Source organism: Amphiura filiformis, chromosome 7, assembly GCF_039555335.1.
Source record: "Amphiura filiformis chromosome 7, Afil_fr2py, whole genome shotgun sequence".
Classification (NCBI taxonomy): Eukaryota; Metazoa; Echinodermata; class Ophiuroidea; order Amphilepidida; family Amphiuridae; genus Amphiura; species Amphiura filiformis.
Genome location: NC_092634.1, coordinates 30774821 through 30796234, shown reverse-complemented (window position 1 = coordinate 30796234; position 21414 = coordinate 30774821). Strand labels below are relative to the sequence as shown.

The 21414-nt window shown below is 37.9% G+C and overlaps 1 protein-coding gene across 1 annotated transcript in view; it reads right to left on the bottom strand.

Annotated features, from left to right (window-relative positions):
- Positions 1-452: 452 nt before the first annotated feature.
- Positions 453-21414, bottom strand: part of LOC140157014 (glutathionyl-hydroquinone reductase YqjG-like) — a 150045-nt gene continuing 129083 nt past the window's right edge. Inside the window, 6 exon segments of the mRNA XM_072180069.1 lie at positions 453-5145; positions 11912-12011; positions 13556-13672; positions 14722-14754; positions 14756-14839; positions 15123-15216. Coding sequence (XP_072036170.1) covers positions 11913-12011; positions 13556-13672; positions 14722-14754; positions 14756-14839; positions 15123-15216 — 427 coding nt within the window. The 3' untranslated portion in view covers positions 453-5145; position 11912.

Sequence of the window (21414 nt, the reverse complement as noted above, 5' to 3'; positions counted from 1 at the left end):
AGACTGTTGGTATTTTCAAAAGGCTGCTAAAATGCCATCTGTTCCAACAAGCCTATCAGACTTGAATTATTGTGTCTGCCTTTCAGCGCCTTTGAACAATTGACTTTTTGTATATTGGCGCTTTATAAATTTTTGTTGTTGTTGCTCATTTACGTCAAAAATACATAGGTGGGGCCCTCACACACCCACACCGGCACCAAGCACCCGATGTCCGTCACCCATGTACAACACACCCAATCTCAAGAGGGGAGTTAAGGAAGCCATACGTAATACACATCAGGGCCAACCAACCATCTCTGAACAAGGATGGAGGGCGCTTAAGTTGCCAAAGGTCTATGACCCGTTTATTACCTCACTCTTCAAGTGTTAAGTTAATACCATTATGAGCCAAGTTCAAACCTGGCTGTAACTTTTACACAAAGAGAGAGATTGGCATAAAAACACTTTAAGAGTTACATCAAAATTAATAACTTTATTAACCTATTATTCGCATACACTAGGTGCACTCAAAATCTTAACATAATTACCATAATTTATACATAATTTTTTTTATGTTTATGAACATAATGTATCTAAATAAATTGTACCAGTTTTATACAAATTTCACAATCTTTACTATATTTTGTGATTACGTTATTCACTTTTCTTCTTGTAAGCCTACAGATCTTTTTTGATAGTTTTCAGTATTCAGGTGTTGTATACCCATCAAAAATGTTCTTTAAACATTATAAACATGTTTATGACAGGTTTTGGTTTTATTCAAAATGTTTTAATAACTTAAAAATATCTGGTTATACAGAGGTCATGAAAACGTTTTTAAAATGTTTTATATGAAAAAAACACTACAACAACGCTATCAAAATGTTGTCAAAATGTTATTGTAAAATACTTTTGGCAAATATTTTGCTGAAAAATATTTTGTCAACATTATGTTAGAATGTTTTGCATCAGGTTCTCAAAATTGTTTTTGGAACATTATTAAAACGTTTTATACCCTTTATATAAACTGATGAAATGTTTTCTGTAAAACGAATTAGTGTTTGCTGGGTATACATCACACAACAATATCATTCATTCTATGAAGCACACTGTATACAAAAAGGCCTGTCGAGTGCAGATCCGTTGGAACACGCTTTTCAATATGGAATAAATGCTAACCTCATCCCGACATCATCTAAGCAGCAAAGTTCATTTCCCATTGAAAAAGCGTTATCCGACGGATCTGCAGTTGCCCATTCTGCAAAGTGTCTATTACCATACTTCTTGTGAGACATATAGCAAAATACCATACATTAGATACCAATTGTTTCTGTTCTTAATTAATCTTAGTTTAGTAACATGAAAGCTTTTAAAACACCCATGATTTTTGACATTTTTAATTTGATAATGATACAAACAAAATTTTTCAACCTGAATCTTGTGTTCTGTTTTTTATTTAAAATTGATTGAATTATATTAGAATAGATACTCATTATTTATAGGTTAATAAATGTGTATCACTTGTTGGGAGAGAACTTGTACAAAATAATGCACACCTACTGATATGTAAGCTAAAGAAAATAATAGCACTGAAAACATTTCTTATATATTGACAGTCTCGCAGGCCACACAAAAGGGGCCACATTCGGCTATAGGTTGGCCATCCCTGACTTAGATATTATGAAAGTTACTATAATTGAAGACAGAGATAAAAAGACTACTTTAGCAGTTTGCGTCTGACATCACTTGCAATCACTTGCAATCAAATTCCCTACGATCCTTGATTAGTTAATAGCACATAAAAGGAAGGTCAATTTATCTGGTGCCGAACGGAGAAAAGGAATAGCAGAAAATGGCGAAAAAAATACGTACTTTTAAAAGGCAAAATGCAACTTTTCTAGGCATTGTTGACATGGTGCCTTCGGGAAAGAAAGTTTCCTACTATAAAGACCTAACTTTTGAGATGGTTTGTATGTTTAAAGGTGCAAAATTAACAAAAAGGTGCCCGATTTTACCGCCATGTTCAGCAACTCATATCATCACGACACTTGTAAACAAACCGTGCTCGAGTTTGATTGACAGATGACGTCAGACGTAAACTATTTTTCTCTGTCTTCCATTATAATTCTTTCATTGCACACAAACTCAACAGGATTATATTATTTTCATAAGTTTATTATAAATTTAGTATAGTGTGTTGCATAGATGAATGCAACCACCGTGTGACCACTTCTAATACCTGCTATAGAAGCTACATAAATAGATAGAACAAAACACCTTTTTACTCAATATAAATAATATATGTGACCATCCATCACAAACCAGCCGTAAAGTCGGCAAATTGTATTCTGAAATGTGCATGAAGGTCATATTCATAGGTACCTCAAATTGGTGCTACATGTATTTCATTTTGCTAGTGCCAGTCAAACACCTTTTAAACCAATCAATAATCCTATTGTTGAAGAGGATAATAAGCTTCTACCTATGTCTATAGAATTCTTAGATAGCTCTAGTCTTTGTTTGCTTTGGCTAAATCCTGTTCAAGTGGTGGGTTACAAAGCATTGTATTTTGTCTAGGTATGTACATAAACCAACAATTAACAATGAGAGGACATTCCTGAACCTCATTGACTTAGGGATGATTTGAAATGACCACCAATTATGACTGTTTGATATTTATTACCAGCAATGTGGAAAAAGAGACACATGTAGAACCGAAATAAGGTACCATTTTGTTGAAGGAGCAAAGTTCAACAAACCATAACCCGGCTTCTGGATATGTTTTGAAGTCAAATGATATACCATTTTAAAGCTTATGATATATATTTTCTAAACACGAAATAAAAAAAATTGATGGGGGCCGACTTTACGGCTGGTTTGTGGTGGACAGTCACATAAAGTATGCATAAAAACAAGTCAAATATCATAATCAATCCCACCATAGGAACATAGTAATTAGTATTGGGGTCACACCTGTAAGGCACAAGAAAGACATTACACTAACATTGCCAATGTTGCACATAAATACATGATTAAAGCCATAATGTACGATTTCCATCAAATTATGATTTTTATTCTTTACTCAAAATGCGAATTAGTGATACCGTCAGAAAAGGTTTATGTCAATTTTATGCTGAAATAACAAGATAACGTGAAATAAATCCCACTGGCTATTCCGGCTGTTTAACATGGAATTTTATGGTGGACTTATAAAATGTCTGAAAACGACATCATGTCAAAATTGATCTATTGACCTGACAAAAACAACAAATTTAGGTTTAAGTTTGGATATGTGTACAAAAAAATGAGTCCTGCTTCTCCTGGACAATATTGTGCCACCCTGTGATATTCATTGGTCCCTAACATAAGTTTTGACAAGAGGTAGTGAGTGGTCTGACTGACATGATATGGGTCAGATTTCAGAAACAGGATGGGAACCCCTGACCTATGCTGAAGAAATATAGCTCTACCTTTTGACACAACTGGTTCAACTATATATGTTCTAACTATCAAATTATTTCCCGATAATATACACTTTTAAAATCTCTTAATATTTCACCTCATCACAGGAAAATAAAAATGCTTGATTTATTGCTGTTATTTACCAAAACCTGTTTTACATCTCACAAAAAAACCTTACAATAAAGCCTAACTGAAGTCAAGGAATTTAGAAAGGGAATGTATATTAATACTCCATGCTTGTTGCTCCTCAAGGAGTGTAATACTTAATTTTATGCTAGCCTGTATCATATTGCCTGCAGTAAGAAATAGTTTTGATTGTATTTTGCTAAAAATGTCACCATGCATTCTGTAAGATGCCATTTTTCACCCTGATGTGGCAGTGAAGTCAACATGCTGAGACAGCTGTTTTGCTTTCGAATCTATGCGGCATCTTTAAGCTAGGCTAGCTCACATCACACACTATAGGTGGCGCTGTTCATCCATAGGGAAGTGGAATGTGCATGTACAGTCAAAAAATGTCTTTACTGTGGGGCTCAATGGAGAAAATCACTTAAAAATTAATTTTGACAACCAAAACCTAAGTGATGTTGATTTAGCTCAAACGCAATTTGTGTGTAAATCAAGACCATCCAAAACAGCTTTCTTACAGTAAAGAATAGGAGGTCATCTGGGGTCACATACAGTAGTGTGCATTGTACATGTGCCTGCTGTCACAATTTCACACACACAATTTTGGGCAATTTGATGACACTATTTTTGTCTGTAACTTCAAAAGTATATGCACTAGAAACATGATTGACCCCTTATTGTTTAGGTAATTTAATTCTCTTTCAAATAAAGGAACTTTCAGCTAAAAATATTGAACTTCAAAATTTTTTATGAACATCCCTATTTAAGCGCATGTCTGTCAGTGCTTTGAGTGTAAGCTAGCGATTTGCAGCTACGCCTAAAAAAATAGGCACTGACGTCACTGCCACATCAGGGTGAAAAATGGTGTAGTATGATTTGGCCAGCTATGAGCATTTCCTTTTATTAGGTGATAATGCAAGATGTCCGATTACCAAGAGTAATAATGCATTCCCTTTTAAAATTCCTTGATAAGAATATAGATTTAGCTAATATTCAATGCCTCTTATATAAGGCTAAAAAATAGCTGACTTGGCGCTTTAGGTACCAACACCGAATCGGTCGGTCGATATTTAAAAAAATTTTATTATTTTTTTTTTTCGCAATTTCTGCAAAATACGACATGACGCCTAATACTTTGCAGAGAGAATTTTAGAGAAATAGAGACAGTATGCGCTTTACAAATGTAATGTACGCATCTTCAGGTGCTATTTTAGCGTATGTTTACCAAAATTACCAAAATTAATGCAAAACTTGAGTCAGAATTTGCGAGAAATTGATAATTTTATGCGTTTATACTGCAGTTTATTTTGAATATTATAAACCAAAATATGACATTTCCATATAGTCAAATTTAACGAAAAACAAAACAAACGCGACCATGTTTTTCAGGTTTTCGGGTCGGTCGATAAGGGCAAATCAACTTATTTTTTAGCCTAATCTAAATACTGATATCCACACATAAGTTATTGTTTACTTGTGACCAAGCTTCTCTCGTCCATGTGGTTGCATGAAATCAAGATCAGGCCCGATGGGTAGAATACCAAGAGGGTTCAGATGCGTGAACTTTGGGCCAATCTGAAAATATAAAAGAAAATCAACATAAGGAATGAACGTAAGAAAGAAGAATAGAAGAAAGGTTATAGCAGCAATTCCCAAGATCTTGAGTCAAGACTCATTTTGCAGGTATTAATTTCCTGAGGGCACTCACTAACAAGAGCACCAATGGCGCTGTGGCTCTGTGCTTTTTTGAATGTGAAAGTAATTGCAGTCGAATGTGCAACAGGTGAAATCATATACATTGTATGTGCCAGATCACATGCAATCATACATCTTGCTGGTTGGTAGCTATATCTTATTTGCAGAGCATAATACATCCATCAATAAGTTTCATATCCACATGAGGTTTTAGTAATTTGACCACAGATGACCCCTGAGTGACCTTGGATGACCCCAAAATGACATTCCAAAAATTTGGCTTGAATTGTTGACTGTACCCACCAAGTTTCATGCCCATGCGAGTTTTTGTAACTTAACCTTAGATGACCCCTGGGTGACCTCGGATGACCCGAAATGACCTTCCAAAATTTGACTCTAAATGTTGACTGTACCCAAAGTTTCATGCCCATACAACAGTTTTTAGTAATTTGACCTCAGATGACCCCTTGGTGACCTCAGATGACCCTGAAATAACCGTCTAAAAATTTGACTCTAAATGTTAAGTGTACCCACCAAGTTTCATGCCCATACAAGTTTTTAGTAATTTGACCTCAGGTGACCCCTTGGTGACCTCGGATGACCCCGAAATGACCGTCCGATAATTTGACTCTAAATGTTGACTGTACCCACCAAGTTTCATGCCCATACGAGTTTTTAGAAATTTGACCTCAGATGACCCCTTGTGAGCTCAGATGACCCCAAATAACCGTCCGAAAATTTGACTCATAATGTTAAGTGTATCCATCAAGTTTCATGCTCATACGACAGTTTTAGTAATTTGACCTCGGATGACCCCTAAGTGACCTCGGATGACCCCAAAATGACCGTCAGAAAATTTGACTCTAAATGTTAACTGTACCCACCAAGTTTCATGCCCATACGACAGTTTTTAGTAATTTGACCTTATATGACCCCTGGATGACCTCGAGTGACCTTCACCCACTAACCAATACAAACTTGTTCTGTCTGGGGTCAAGATGCACCCGCCCACCAAGTTTGAAGAACGTACGACCCTAGTCTCCGAGAAAAAGGTTTTTGCATATTATGCATAAATTATGCAAATTAGGTAGGTAATTACCATATTTTGCGCTGAAAATCGAATCAGGTCGAGATCCTCTGGTCATGCTACCCCCACCACGTTTCATCATCATAGGGCTTAGCATTCTTACGGATCCCCAGAAACAGCTTCACAAGGCGGATTTCTTCAGATTTCCAACCATTTTGTAGAAGCGTTCCCGCATAAATTATGCAACTTAACAACTAAATGCGCATACTTTTCGCCAAAAACTAATCAGGTGATCAGCAGCGTGTGTATCATTCCTGTCACAAGGTTTCGTACCATGCGCCGCTATCAACTTGCGCTGATATTCAAGCATAAATTATGCAAATTAGCTATGTTAATTTGCATATTTTCACCGAAAACATATGATTACGGAGCAAACTTGGATACCCTTCCTCCCACCAAGTAGCGTCCCCGTAGGTCTTACGGTTCCCCAGATACAGCTCCGGACGGACATTCGGACATCCCACCCCCACACACAGACGGAAATTACTAAGTCCCATCCTGAACAAAGTTCAGAAATGAAATTTTATCAATTTGCGCTGATTTTCGCATAAATTATGCAAATTAGCTATGTTAATTTGCATTATTTTTCACCGAAAACATACAATTACGGAGCAAACTTAGATAACCTTCCTCCCACCAAGTAGCGCCCCAGTAGGTCTTACAGTTCCCCAGATACAGCTCCGGACGGACACACGGACATCCACACCCCCGGACAGACAGAAATACTGAGGCGAGACAATAAATGAAATTTTATAACAAATTTTTGTGACTTGAGATCATTTGCATTTTTTTGTAAACACCAAAACTGTTCTGTCCTGACATGTCTGTTGTGTCATGTGTGTTGAACCCGGTCCAACCGAACAATCGTAAGTTCTGTTCGGATCTGGATCTGCCTGGATGCTGTACTCGAGCAGAACTAGCCTACATCACATCAGTGTTTATTTCTGATAGATTTCACTTCATGATTTTTTCTTCAATTTCATCACTTACGAAAGTACAAAAGTAGACAATCTAGTAGTCAGTATAACCTCGGAGCAGTTCGGTATGCGTGTGAGACCTACGTGCATGGAATAGTAGTACATGGCTTCCGAATTTGGAACTTCACATGTTCAACTTGTCATGCCGGTCGAGTCCCGCGTTTACAACTAAAATCAAACCACTTCTAGATTAAGTCCATCGCTGAATTTTACAAATAACTTAAATAAACATCTTTATATTTAATTAAAAAATATTATGGTATGCTCGTAAATGCTTCTGAATGACATTTACCAGAAGCTCATGAGCTCATGTAAACAAACTAGCGTATTTTCACCTCGATTATGCACCGTAGCTCTCTGTGGTTGAGTTTGCAAGGTCAGTGGGTCAGTGAACTTAGTCTCCTATGCAGCCAGTTTGGTTACGCTCCCTCCACAAAAATGTTTGTGTGGAAGGGGCGGAACCCCGGGGGGGCCACTCAAATATGAGAGTGTACGCATGCGTGACCAATTTTTTTTTCGAACACCCCCTAAACAAGTTTTCCTCTGTGAGCAAAATGACCCCCTAAACAAGTTTTTAGCGCTTTCCCCAAAAATTTGACCCCTAAACAGGTTTTTGTCTAATTTTGACCCCCTAAACAAGTTTTTGTCTAATTTTGCCCCTAAACAAGTTTTTGTCTAAATTTGACCCACGTTACAAGTTTTGATGGATTTTGACAAATTGAACAAATTTGTAGGCCTACTATTAAAGTTAGTAACTTAAAACTGCACCTCCCGGATATAGGCCTACCCCCCCTCCGGTATACCATACCGTAGGCCTACCACTTTAAAATATAAATAATTCAGATTCGTAGCTTGTTACATGAATCTGATTGGATTCTCGTAAAGTAGTTTTGTGAGAATATACCAATATTTAGCGTAATTTATCATCATAGTTTATCCAGACGCAACGTTAAAGCAGGCCCCGGCAGTATTCACATCGTATTTGGTTCTGAATTCGGCACCTAAAGTTGATTATCGTGTCCTGATATCAGCGGCCCTTTTCATGCTTTCTACTGCATATATAATTTCCTAAAGTAATCCAGAGAAGGGGAAACTCGCAAATCTACTAGCAGGAGTAGTAAATAATGTGAGGAATCTATAAAGGTCCTAAAAATCTTAAGTTGAAATAGGCTACATGATATTTTCATTCCGGATTTGCGACTCCCCGTTTTGTCCACTGAACTATATACCCATCATCATAATCATGACGTCATTAATTAATATGCACGTTTTTTAAAGATAAACGGTATTTTCACGAGGCCATGGTTAAATCACATGTAACACGTCATGAAATATATTTGCATAACATAGTGCTTTAAACATTTATACGACACTGGAATAAACTTTTTTCGGAATCGGAGTTTCAGCAGATTTGAAAAGCGGATTAAAATATGGTACCCTAAATGCGTTACAAACGATTTTAAAACAACCCCTTTTCATGAAAATCACCGTTTTTGCCCCTTAACGCGTCACGCTACAGAACGTGCCCAACCGAAAAAACACCCTTTTCACGTGTTTTTTTGGTCACGCATGCTTACATCATTATATTTGAGTGGCCCCCCCGGGGGCGGAACCAAACTGGCTGCTGTGGAGACTACTGCAAGAATCGATCAATCACACAAAACTGTTTGCTGATTGGTTCAGAAATGGTGATGTCATCAATCAAGAAAAACTAATCGATTTATTGGTTCAAAATAGCCTCATAGAAAAGTACGAAGTTTGTTGAGCATCGCAGAGCTTATCGGTAAAAACGTGACCTTTAACAAAAAAATCGGCACAGTGCTTTCGTACTGCACTTGCGCAAGCCAAATAGTCCCCAGAAAAGTCATTTGTTCAGATTTATTCGGGATTTATTCAAGATTCAGACATGCTCTTGACTATTTTTTGACATTCCTTACCTATCTCTTTATTGAAATTATAAAGAAATAGTGAAGAAAAGTTAAGAAGTAGTCAAATAATTTCTGATCTGAACTAAATCTTAAGAAATGTACCTCCATTGGTTTCCGTCTGTATTACGCATCTTAAATTATACAGACCAGAATAATCTCTAGCACACACAGGGAACCAAGATATAACTCGATTATCGTGACTATTTTGGTCTTTTTTACCCAAAAATAATACTTTTATCGCCTGAATTTTAATAAAATCTGGAGTGCAATCGATTCAAAAATAACTTAGCCAAACTTAGAAACGAAACTTAAGCCTTCATATCAGTCATTAAATGATCCTTAGCATAAAAACCAACAGCGTATTGTGGCCTGAAAATGAATGCTAGTTAGTTGCATGACAAAGGCACTGATAAGCTCCGCTCAGAGCCAAAAATGGGTGACGGGCAGGATGTGCCGCCACATTGACCCCCATTTTTCAACTTCCTCTCACCCACTGACCCCCTTATTAAACTGAACTCCCTCTCACTCAATGACTCCTTTATTGTTTTTCTGTCACCAAAAGACACATTTTTTTAAATTTTTGGGAAAATTTCTGATAATCTTTCACTGAATGACCCCATTTTTGTATTATTTTTCTTCAAATATTTTTTTCAATTTTTGAAAATTTTGTATCACATTTTATATATTGACCCCAAATTTTTCCCAGTCTTACTGAATGACCCAATTTGCTGAACAGATTTCCCCCCGTCTCACTGAAAGACCCCCATTTTTGGGACCTTCTCACTGAAAGACCCCCTTTTTCGGTGTCTAGGCTCTCACAGAAAGACCCCTAGTTTTGAACTGCTATTTAATTTAAAATATACTTGTGTGGGTGGTTACCATGGTTACAGGTTGATAGTCTGATGGGTCATTGGGCTATTCCAGTTAAAATCCATACACACCCTATGGAAGACATGATCTTAATCTCCCACACAGGGGGTGTAGATTTCAAATGGAGTCACTAAGTCAGGTAACCTGTGTGGGAGATTAAGATCATGTCTTCAATAAGGGGTGTATGGACTTCAACTGGAATAGTCCAGTAGTCCGAAAACCCAATAAGGGTCATTATAAAACCTAATCCTTACACGAGAGTTGAACCCAATACCCCTAAGTATGTTAGATTCTGGGTATGCCCAGTGGTGGTACCAGTTTTTTCCAAGGGGGCATTGACGAGTTGTTGGATTTATATGAGAAGCACAGACTCCCCCTGTATCTCATCCTTCCCCACTCCCCATCTTTCAAAGTTGGAGGGTCTCACTGACCTGCCGACAACATGGCATTGCCCAACATTGAATGAAGGGAGCGAGGGGAAGAGATATAGCAAAATAAAGGCAAAGTGTGGCAACATTTTTTCCCAGGATTATTAGGTTCATCCACAATAGGAGATACTGGATCCTTGACTCAACTCATAAGTTTGGGAATTGCTGCTTGCAAATATTTCACTTCGCACATCAACTAATTTCTATTGCTTATTGAATGTTTGTTTTAGGGGCTATCATTTTCTTTGGAAGGGGGGGGGTCCAATATAGGGGGTCATTTTTGGAAAAAAATAGGGGGGTCATAAAATATTTGATGACCAAAATATAGGGAGTCACAAGATGACCACAGATAGTGTGTTTATTTTATTCAAAAAAGACTGATTTCAATACAATTTTAACCTGTTTAGGAGGTAAGGTGTATTGGTGGTGGGGAGGGGGGTCATAAAATTGTTGTTGCCGAAACAGGGGGGTGGCAAATTTATTGATGCCGACATTTTGTAAATTTGGGACCCCCCTTGCAAAGAAAATGATAGCCCCCTTAGTTTTTATTCCCAAGGTGAAAGCATGGATCTGGAGCTTGATGAATTACGTCATTTGTCGAGTCTCATGACCATTTATATGGCCATGATGCATATGCGTGTGATATAAATGCCTTGAGTTTTTCTCATTTTCACTAGATTTCACATTGAATGGGCTATTCCAGTTGAAATCCACACTACCTCTGTGGAAGATTTTGGAAAATATCTAACACAGAGGGAGTATGTATTTCAAATGTAAATGGTCAGGGTTAATAATTCTGAAACCCATACTCCCCCTGTATTACGGCTTTACCGATATCTTCCACAACTGGAGTGAGTATTTCAAATGGAAGTTACACAATTGTCTATTCTATTCAAAACTCATACTCCCTCTGTGGAAGACTTGAGCTAAATCTTCCACAGGGCGAGTGTATTTTAAATGGAATAACCCAATGGTGATGTCAGCCACTGGATTTGTGTGTGAAATGTGGCCAACTTCAATATTTTTCTTGAAAATTCTGAGGTAGGTCATCAATGAAATTAAAACAGAGAACATGTCTGCAATTCTGGTGAACATGGTGGCAATTCTGGTGTAAAATTTGGATGAAACACCAAAAAATATTGAAGTTAACTCTAAAAATGTTACACACAAAACCTATGGGTCACATCCCCGATCTAGTTCAGCACAGTAAAAAAAAGCCAACAACACAAAAAACAATCATGCTTATCATGAGCAACATGCAATCCCCCCAGTGAAGGTGATGCGTGCAATGCATGACCCCATTAGATATCCAATGGTAGTGAGAGGGGAGTATCCCCACAGCATCATGACAGTGACCTTATTTTTGACCAAAATTTTCGCGTCCATGTGGTTCCATGAAATTGATGTCGGGTCCAATAGGTACGATGCTGAGTGGGTTGACAGACTTGTGGCTGGCCTGTAGAGAGAAATAAAATGAGATAAAAGTTTATAGCATTGAAAAATACTAAAGCATTTGTATTTTCTTCAAAATAATAGTTAATGGATAAAGCAGTAGTGGTAACTGAGTGAAGTATGGTTGTTAATCTGAAATTTTCTGGCAAAATGTTCGTGAAATTTGAGTGATATACCTTAATTATTGGCTTAACAGTATCAAAAGGGGTGTATACAAAACTTGAGCACCCTGGGATGACCCACATGCAGGCCTACCTGTTATAAATTTACATATCCAAATATGATATAAATCATTTTTCAAATGTATTCTTTACTTTGATTGGATAATATATCTATTTAGCCATTTGAATCTATAACATTAACCCTAACGCCTATAAATCTGTCCAAATCTTACAAAACGAAACCATTGTGCATGTAGGTATCCCATGTGATGCAATGACGCAATCACCCTAAGTCATATATATTTGCATGGTTTTGCTGGACAGGGTCAGCCAAACACACATGGCTACCAGTCGCTGATTCAGTGCTTGGCACCCGAGAGGTCTGGGGTTCAAATCCCCAGGGAAAAAACAACTTATTTGTTCATCTTGTCTCTTTAAAACTTTCCACGCACAAAAAAGCTCTTTCATCGTTAGGATTAATGACTTGAAGTTTTTCAAAACTCAAAAAGCTTATTACAAGTTTGGCATCTTGAATCCTCCACTAACATCAATGACTTGTCTCAAAACTTTAAAATTGCTTCAGGTTTTAACTTATGTTTGCAATCAAATCATATAGTCTGTCTCTTCTCTTTTGCGAGTTATGCACGATTATGTGTATTGTACTGCTCCATAGACAATGTGTTGTAATTTCGTTCTGGTATACCAGAACGAAATTCAAATTTCACGATATCTTTGCTAAACGAATTAATCGGCAAGAAATATTTCGTACATAAACATTATGTAGCCAGAGGTTTCCAGGGATATAAAAATCTCAACTTTTTTTGAGAAAAGTGGGGGGATGAGGCTGTGGATCACGAAATGCCCTTTTAAGATACACATATTTTTCAAAGGCAAAAACCAGAGATAAAAGAAGTATAATGCTATTTGCTAACTAACTCAGTCCAAATGTACTTGGTTTGACTTCAAAGTTCTGCTTAGATTTGGTATCTTGGTTCATGTAAGATGCCCATTTAAGGCAGTATAACCAGGACCTTTTTCAGAGGGGCAAAGGAGGAGGAAGCAAGGCAACTTTCAAGGGCACCAAAATATACGAAAAAGGCCTAAAAAGCATCCAGAACCAACAGGGGAGGGTTGGGGGGGGGGAAGACTTCTCATAGTTGCAGGAAGTTGTCCCATTGGCCATGCCACTGGTTTAATGGACTGCCAGTGGTTTTCAAACAAGCATAAATGTGCTAATGCACTTTTCCTCAAAAGTGGGGGAGCAAACTGGGGAAAGAAAAATATTTTGGGGACAATTTTATCCTAGTAGTTCAGACCACAACTTAAAGCAGCAAGTTCACATTACTTCTTTCATCTCTGTTTTTCTACTCTTGTACAGTCAACTTACATAATAATGCTTCTGAATGTGCTCCTGGTCCACCGTCTCTGCGATGCACGACGTCTGATACATATCGCGGAGATATCCCCATACGTTTGGATGGTCAATAATGCGTTTCTTGTTGCACTAAAAGCAGATGCACAAAACACACAAAAGCAAGCAGGATGAAAATAAATTTATGTTCATGCGGACCAACACCAAAGCATGCACAAAGCACTTACAGAGTAACCTTTGCTAATATGCTCCAAATCAACCGTTTCAGAGACGCCACCGGTTTGGTAGATATCTCGTACGAACCCCCACGTGTTTGGGCAGTCTACCAGACGCTTTTTGTTGCACTGATGCGGAAAAGAACAGAATAATTCCCAACAGAGTGTCAACTTTTTTAAAACTTTTTTTATGAAATCTGACAAAAGTAGGAATATTCCACACAGCAGACAGTTTTATCAGTAGATCGTCCAAAGAAAAAACCTTTTATAGTCTATCTACCTCCAGTCAGTGAAACTAGCTTTGAAGTTCAGCGTTGCTGTGTTGGCTCAGCATGGTTTCATGGTGTACATATGCGACATGTTAATCGTGCGCGTAAAAGTACGTACATGCACCAAGTAACGCTAAGATAACGCAGAACACCTGAACTTCAAAGCTAGTGCCGGTGACTGAAGGTAGATATTATACACTATCACGAGTTGTGTATGAGTCAGTCTGTGGGGGTGTGTCAGTCTATGTGTCAACAGTTAAAATTCAGTTAAAATTTGGTCTCATATGAACAGTTCAAATCCTATTACAACCATTATTATGTTTTTGTGAATCCAAGTGTGTGAAGATATTGTATCCCAAACATAATAATCATAAAATTGGATGCTTTACGCCCAACATTTATTAGTCTCGCTATGAATTTTATGGAATTTCAGGCGCAAACTAAAGGTTTAGTGCAACTTAGTACTCTGGTGTTGATGATGATAATAACTTGATTTTCAAAATTGCCTCTTCACTCTAGACTTGGACTACCAAGAGTTGAACCTGGATCTAACTTTACTATAGGTTAAAGTTAAACCTTCCTGTGCATGGGTCTAACACAAGAGCGGGTCTAAATATTGAACTTATTAGACCCTTGCTAAACTTTAACCTGTTTTATGAACACTTGTCATTAGAAAGAAAAGTTGAATTGAGCTTACTTTGAAGTGTCCATGATAGACTGTATCAAAACGCAACCAACGTAGTGAACAGACGTACATCAGCTTCAGTGATGGTGTCACCAGTGAGGAAACGAGTCTTGGAGAGAATCCCTTCAACCTAGAGGAAAAACAAGAATTAATATGATTAAAGGAGTATTTTGTGATTCTAGCATCCTCTTTTTATGACATTTTTCAGTAGATATCCACGAAAAAAACTTATTCCCAAACTTTCAGTTGATTATGAATTTGTGTTTGTTTGTTATGCATATGTATATATATATATGCAAATGTAATACAAATTTGATGATATTTATGCCAAGCGAATAAATCTGCAAGAAATTTATTTTACAAATGGTCACTCTTTAGGTTCAAAGTGCTCATAATTTTTAGAGTCTCCATACCTTATCCAATGCTTCAAACACCTCTCTTACTGCTTTGTCATAGGCTTCTTGGGTACGAGCAAACCCTGAACGATACACTCCATTGTTGAGACCACTGTGGATGAAAGACATTAAAAAGAGTTAAGGCCAGCATTCAGTCTCGGACCTCATTCCTTCCATACCCATACTCAGACACATTTCATCACACTTTGCGTGAATCTTAATTGATTTTCACAAACTCATCTGGCGAGAATCAAGTGAGAATCAACTGATCATCATATTAAGAATGAAAATGGTTTGGGGGAGAATCAATTCTGATTCTCATAGACTAAGCCCTGAATGAGCCACCACTATAAATTGAATATATGAATACAAAAGCCACCCAAGTCCATACTTTGGCCAAATTGAGTTAAGCATGGGAAAGTGTTGCTATGCATAGGCCCCGGTGGGTTCAGTTTGTATTTAAAGGTAGGACGTATGACCGTTCCAGGATTTGAAAATGACCCCTATTTCACGGGGAATCGAGGACATTTGCAGCAATTTTACCCCCTATTTTGCGCGAAATCAAGGAAAATTTGCCCCAAATACCTCCCCTATTTTTATCATTTTGAGGACGCATTTTCATTTCACCCCTTATCACGAGGAATCGAGGACATTTTTCGAAATAAATACCCTATTTTTACCATTTCAAGGACGCTTTTGAATTTTCCCCCTATTTCACGGGGAAATGAGGACAATAACAAAAACTGTAGCGGTAAAACGCGGACGAAAGTCCCAGAAATACACCCTATTTTTCATTTCAAGGACAATTTTGCTCCAAAACACCCCTAATTTGGACAATCATGAACAATTTTGTCCTCGAAAATTCCATGGACATTTCTTGAAAAGTACCCCTAATTGGAACCATCATGCGTACACATTGTCAGTGAAGACTGAACCCACCGGGGCATAGGCCTGTAATATGTATGAAAAAACAACTCAAATTCATCCTCTGTGTCTATTGAGCATGTGAAAAATAGCATGTATGAAAGAATCAACCCAAGTCCATGATTTGAGTCTTGTAACACATTGATTGAAATCCAGTATGTATAAAAGTCCACTTGTAACATATTCATTGCTGGAGAGTGACTTTTGAAAAAAAAAATGGGTTTAATCAAGGAAAGTGTGTGGTTTATACTACATGGCAGAATGCTTATCAACATTAAACATAACTGTGTGCTTTATTTTGTATTATCTTACTAGTGGTAATCTCATTCCAACATTATTGTCTTAGTATATGATTCAAAAACCACCCAAGTCCAGAATTTAAAATGAACCCCACGAAGTCCCTGAAATGCTAATCGTCATACCTAATACAGTTTAACCCACCCATTTGCACGTACAACTTACCATATTGACCAGGTAAATCTAACTGAAGGAATTAAAATCAAAATCACTTCCCATGGACTTGGGTGGGTTTTGGATTCATGTAATCAATTGCAACACAATCCATTTCACATGCAACCATCTCCCCAAAGCTCACACAAAAACATATCAGAAGTCCTGTAAAATCATAGTAATGGAACTATGTCTAATTTGCATAAATCAAAAATGGTGGTTTATACATCAGGAGTGAAATTTCAAAGTTGATTAAATCTGGTTTAAAACATTCAGTAAAAGTATAGTTTGGCCTATCTTTAATGAACAATTCTAGTAGTGTTTGAACTCACATATTGACACAAATAAAGCTGACACACAAGAGGAATGGTATTGGTTCTACAAGGCAGGCTTGATACAAGGGATGTCATTTCCAACCCATGTGCATGATTTTTCTTGCAATGGGGAAAATGTCCAAAAATTTTGTTTTGATATTGGCCTTACCGCAAGACTTATGGAAATAGACACCCATTGTGTCCCGCAAGTACAACATGCAGTAAGTCCAGTTGACTTGATTTTAATTATCAACTTGATAACATGCAGTACTGACACAAAAATCATTCCTGGCTACAAGCCTGTTTGGCAGGAACCCAAATTATTTTTGTTCAATCCTAATTGCAGCTTCAAATGTGATATTCTGATCTCTAAACTATGTAAACCAATTTAATGGCAGTCTTTAAAAAATCATGCCGGTCTATCCAGGTGGTGAGCGACGTGCATTCTCTAAATTCAGTACATTTCCGTTGTCAACCGTGTAAATTGAATGGGATTATTTAGAAATTTTAAAACGCTTAAAATATCACAAACAAGTAGGCCTATGTTAATAAATAATATTAATACAAGCTAAAACAGTTGGGGTCCGATGAAAATGCCATACAGCTGAGCTAAGCGGTTTTGCTGGCTCTCTCCGACCATCATGCCACTCGCCGCCTGGGTCTATCGGCAAGCAAGGCCAAAAAAAAGGTTTGTCTCAAAGCTCACAAGTGGTTTGAAAACAAATGTGAAATGCGATTTTTTTAAAAATTTATTATTCCTGACTTTAGTGCTCAGCACTATGTCGAGTCGTGTGATTTCGGTGTTAAAAGCAAAATTTCACTTGATTTTGTCTCTTGTGGGGGTAAATAATGGGAAAAAAGATGTTTCCATTTTTTTGTTTCGTGGGAAGTGGTAAAATCCAAGATGGCCGCCAAAATCCTATAAAACTGACTGACACATGCAAAAAAAGCTATATATCACTCTCAAAATATGCCAAAATGTAAATTTCATATACTGGAACTATATGTAGCCTTGTGTCAGATACTCAAAGAAAGCTTTAATATTTGAGGGTAACTGGTAAAATCCAAGATGGCCGCCAAAATCCTATAAAACTGATTGACACATGCAAAAAAAGCTTTATATCGCTCTCAAAATATGCTAAAAATGTAAATTTCAAACACTGGAACTATGTAGCCTTGTGTCAGACACTCAAAGAAAGATTTAATATTTCGGGGTAAGTGGTAAAATCCAAGATGGCCGCCAAAATCTTGTAAAACTGACTGACACATGCAAAAAAATCCACATATCTCTCTCACAGTATGCTCAAAATCTAAATTTCAAACACTGGAACTAGCATTGTGTCAGGCACTCAAAGATATATTTAATATTCTAGCATTATGATTACTATTCAATATGGCTGCTTTATATACTGCTTAAATGTATGAGTTTGTTTTTATGATCACCTTTCCAAGTGTATAATTATGTTTTTGAACCAAAAGCACTATGTTTTAGAGCTTTTTAGATAACCAGGTTATACACCACTAATAGGCCTGGGCGATGCATGGAAATGATGAACTATTCGTTCGCGTGGTATCTGAAAAGACTGTTTAAAATCACTGTAATTGACCAAGTTATATAGCCAAAAAAGTACATTTTGGGTTTTGATGCTTCGAAATGGCATATTTTTCTCATTATATGACACTTTTTAGCATATATTCGCCCTATCTAATTAATTGTAACTTTCAGCTTCGAGGGCGCAATGCCATTTTGTTTGCGGTTCAGTGCATTTATTAAACAAGAAAAGTCTCATTTCAACCTATGTTGAGTTTTTGATCATTTGGGATCTAAATCATCTAGTTTCACCTGATATTCATGGCGTTTAACTATATTAACTGTGAGAGTTCTGAATTTCACCCGAAATCAGCCATTTTCCCATTGACAACAGTGTAATGGGTTTAGGGGTTTAGACTGCGTTATCGTAGATACACATCACTTATCGGGGGTTAAGGCGCCTTATCTGGGGTTTAGACTGCATTATCCTAGATTCAGGTCACTTATCTGGGGTTAAGGCGCCTTATCTTGGTTTAGATGCCTTATCTGGCATTTAGACTGCCTTATGTGGGGTTTGTGTTCCTTATTTGGGTTTTTTTAACTGCCTTATCTGGAGCTTACGTCGCTTATCTGGGGTTACGGTGCCTTATCTGGGGTTTAGATGCCTTATCCGGGGTGTAGACTGTTATCCCCAGTTAACATCCCTTATCAGGGGTTAAGGCAGCTTATTTGGGGTTTAGACTGCATTATCCTATATTTACATTATTCTCTTATCTGGGTTTTAGACGCCTTATCTGGGGTTTACGTCCCTTAGATGGGGTTAAGGCGCCGTATCTGGGTTTAGATGCCTAAAGAATGGATCTGGGATTTAGACTGCCTTATCTATGGTTTACATCCCTTATTTGGGGTTAAGGCTCCTTATATGGGGTTTAAATGCCTTATCTGGGGTTTAGACTGTGTTATCATAGGTTTACGTCCCTCATCTGAAGTTAAGGCGCCTTATCTGGGATTTAGATGCCTTATCTGGTGTTTACTTTCCTTATCTGGTGTTAAGGCGCCTTATCTGGGGTTTAAAATGCCTTATCTGGGGTTTACGTCTCTTATCTGGGGTTAAGGAGCCCTATCTGGGGTTTAGGTGCCTTATCTGGGGTTTACGACCCATAATCTGGGTTAACGATCCTTATCTAGAGTTAAGGCACCTTACGTGGGGTTTAGATGCCTTATCTGTGGTTTATGTTCCTTATTTAAGGTTAAGGCACCTTATTTGGGGTTTGGACTGCTTTATCTGGGGTCTATGTCCCTCAATTTAGGGTTACGGCGCCTTATCTGGGGTTTAGATACCTTATCTGGGGTTTAGACTGCGTTATGCTAAGGTTACGGTATCTTAGGGCGTGTTCACATTACACAATGTGGGTTCGTACCTAGGTAGTGAAGTGGTGTCGATCCACATCGAATCCACATTGAGTTCGCGTTCACACTAGCAAGCTAATCTATATACATCGAAAGTGGGTTATGACGTAAGTGGAGCGAATCCACATACCCGGTTGTTACATGTAGAACGACTCACATGTAGTACCACGCAGCATAGATACCAAATTTCGTAAAGCCATCACCTCAGAAGCGATTTATAGACCTTTTTCTGATGATGTCACCTATCGATATTGGGGTCTGAGATGTAAACAAACAACACATGCGTTTCTCACGTGTCCACGGTGTAAAAATACCAAATACAGCGCATTTTCTCCTCTGTTTTGTCATATTTCACTTTAGCTTCCATAAAATAATTGTTTAAACGGGAACTGTATACTAGTTACCTTTGTTCCAGTTTGTTTTGATGCCATAAAATACAAAAGATAGGCCTATATATACGGAAAAACAGCGATGCTATTTAAAATTCAATCTTTATTTTGTTTCACAATTTTGTTTACTTTTTACACCGTGAAGAACTACCCGCGTACTGCGAGCTGGCAATTCCGCTGGGGCGCCTAGCGTGGCGCAAAAGTTGATCGCTGCAAGCGCCATGCGAGGTAATTGCGTTTGGGTGCGGATGACTCGAATGCTGGACCCCAATATCGATTGATTGGTGACGTCTTCAGTTCGTTTTGTTCCATTGACGTTCACCATTTCGCCCGTCGACCACAGCCACTTCCGGTATATGTGGATCGACTCCACATTATCGTGTTCACATTACAAAATTTAACCCACCTCCTAGGGTCGAAACTACCTCAACCAGGTAGTTTCGATCCACATTGTTGATGTAGGGTCGAATCCACTTACTTTGTGTTCACACTACACTGGGAAGTGGTTTCGATGTAGGGTCGACTCCACGTCCCTACATCAAAAGTGCCTGATGTGATCACGCCCTTAGCCCCAGGTAAGGATCGTAAACGCTGGATAAGGCCGTATAAACCACTGATAAGATAAGATATAGGCAAAATTCTGCATTTTAATGGTGGTTGTTTTTAAATTTTGGCGGCCATCTTGGGATTTAAGGTCCTGTGCTGTTTTAGGTTATTTCAATGGATTTCTAGACCGTGTAAACATGGGTATATATAGACACCAGCATCATACTTTCTGCACCCGAGATATAGCCAAATCAGTAATTTTCACTGGCGGCCATTTTGAAATTTTGGCAGCCATCTTGGAATGATAGTTCCTAGGCTGTTGTAAATGACTTTATTGGATTCCTTGACCCTGAAAACATGGGAATAGACATCAGAATCGTGCTGCTGGGTGCTTCTCTGACCAAGTTATGGTGACTGTTAAGGGATTTTGGCGGCCATTTTGAAAAACGCCCTCTACCAAGAGTTCCCCACACTTTTCGATGGTGCAGACCTCTCATTTTATTCAGCATCCTCAAATCTACAAAAAAACGCCTTCAAAACTTCTTGTACTCAACCCGAGACTGGGACTTCCATTCTGTACCCTACTAAAGCGCAATTTATGAGTAAAATATGGCCCATTTTCAATCACGACGGCCATCTTGGATTTTAGGGACTAAACGGTCTTTAAAAAAATGGAAACATGTTTTATTTCAATCTTTACCTTTTAATGTAATGAAATCAATTGAGAAATTGCTTTTAACAAAGAA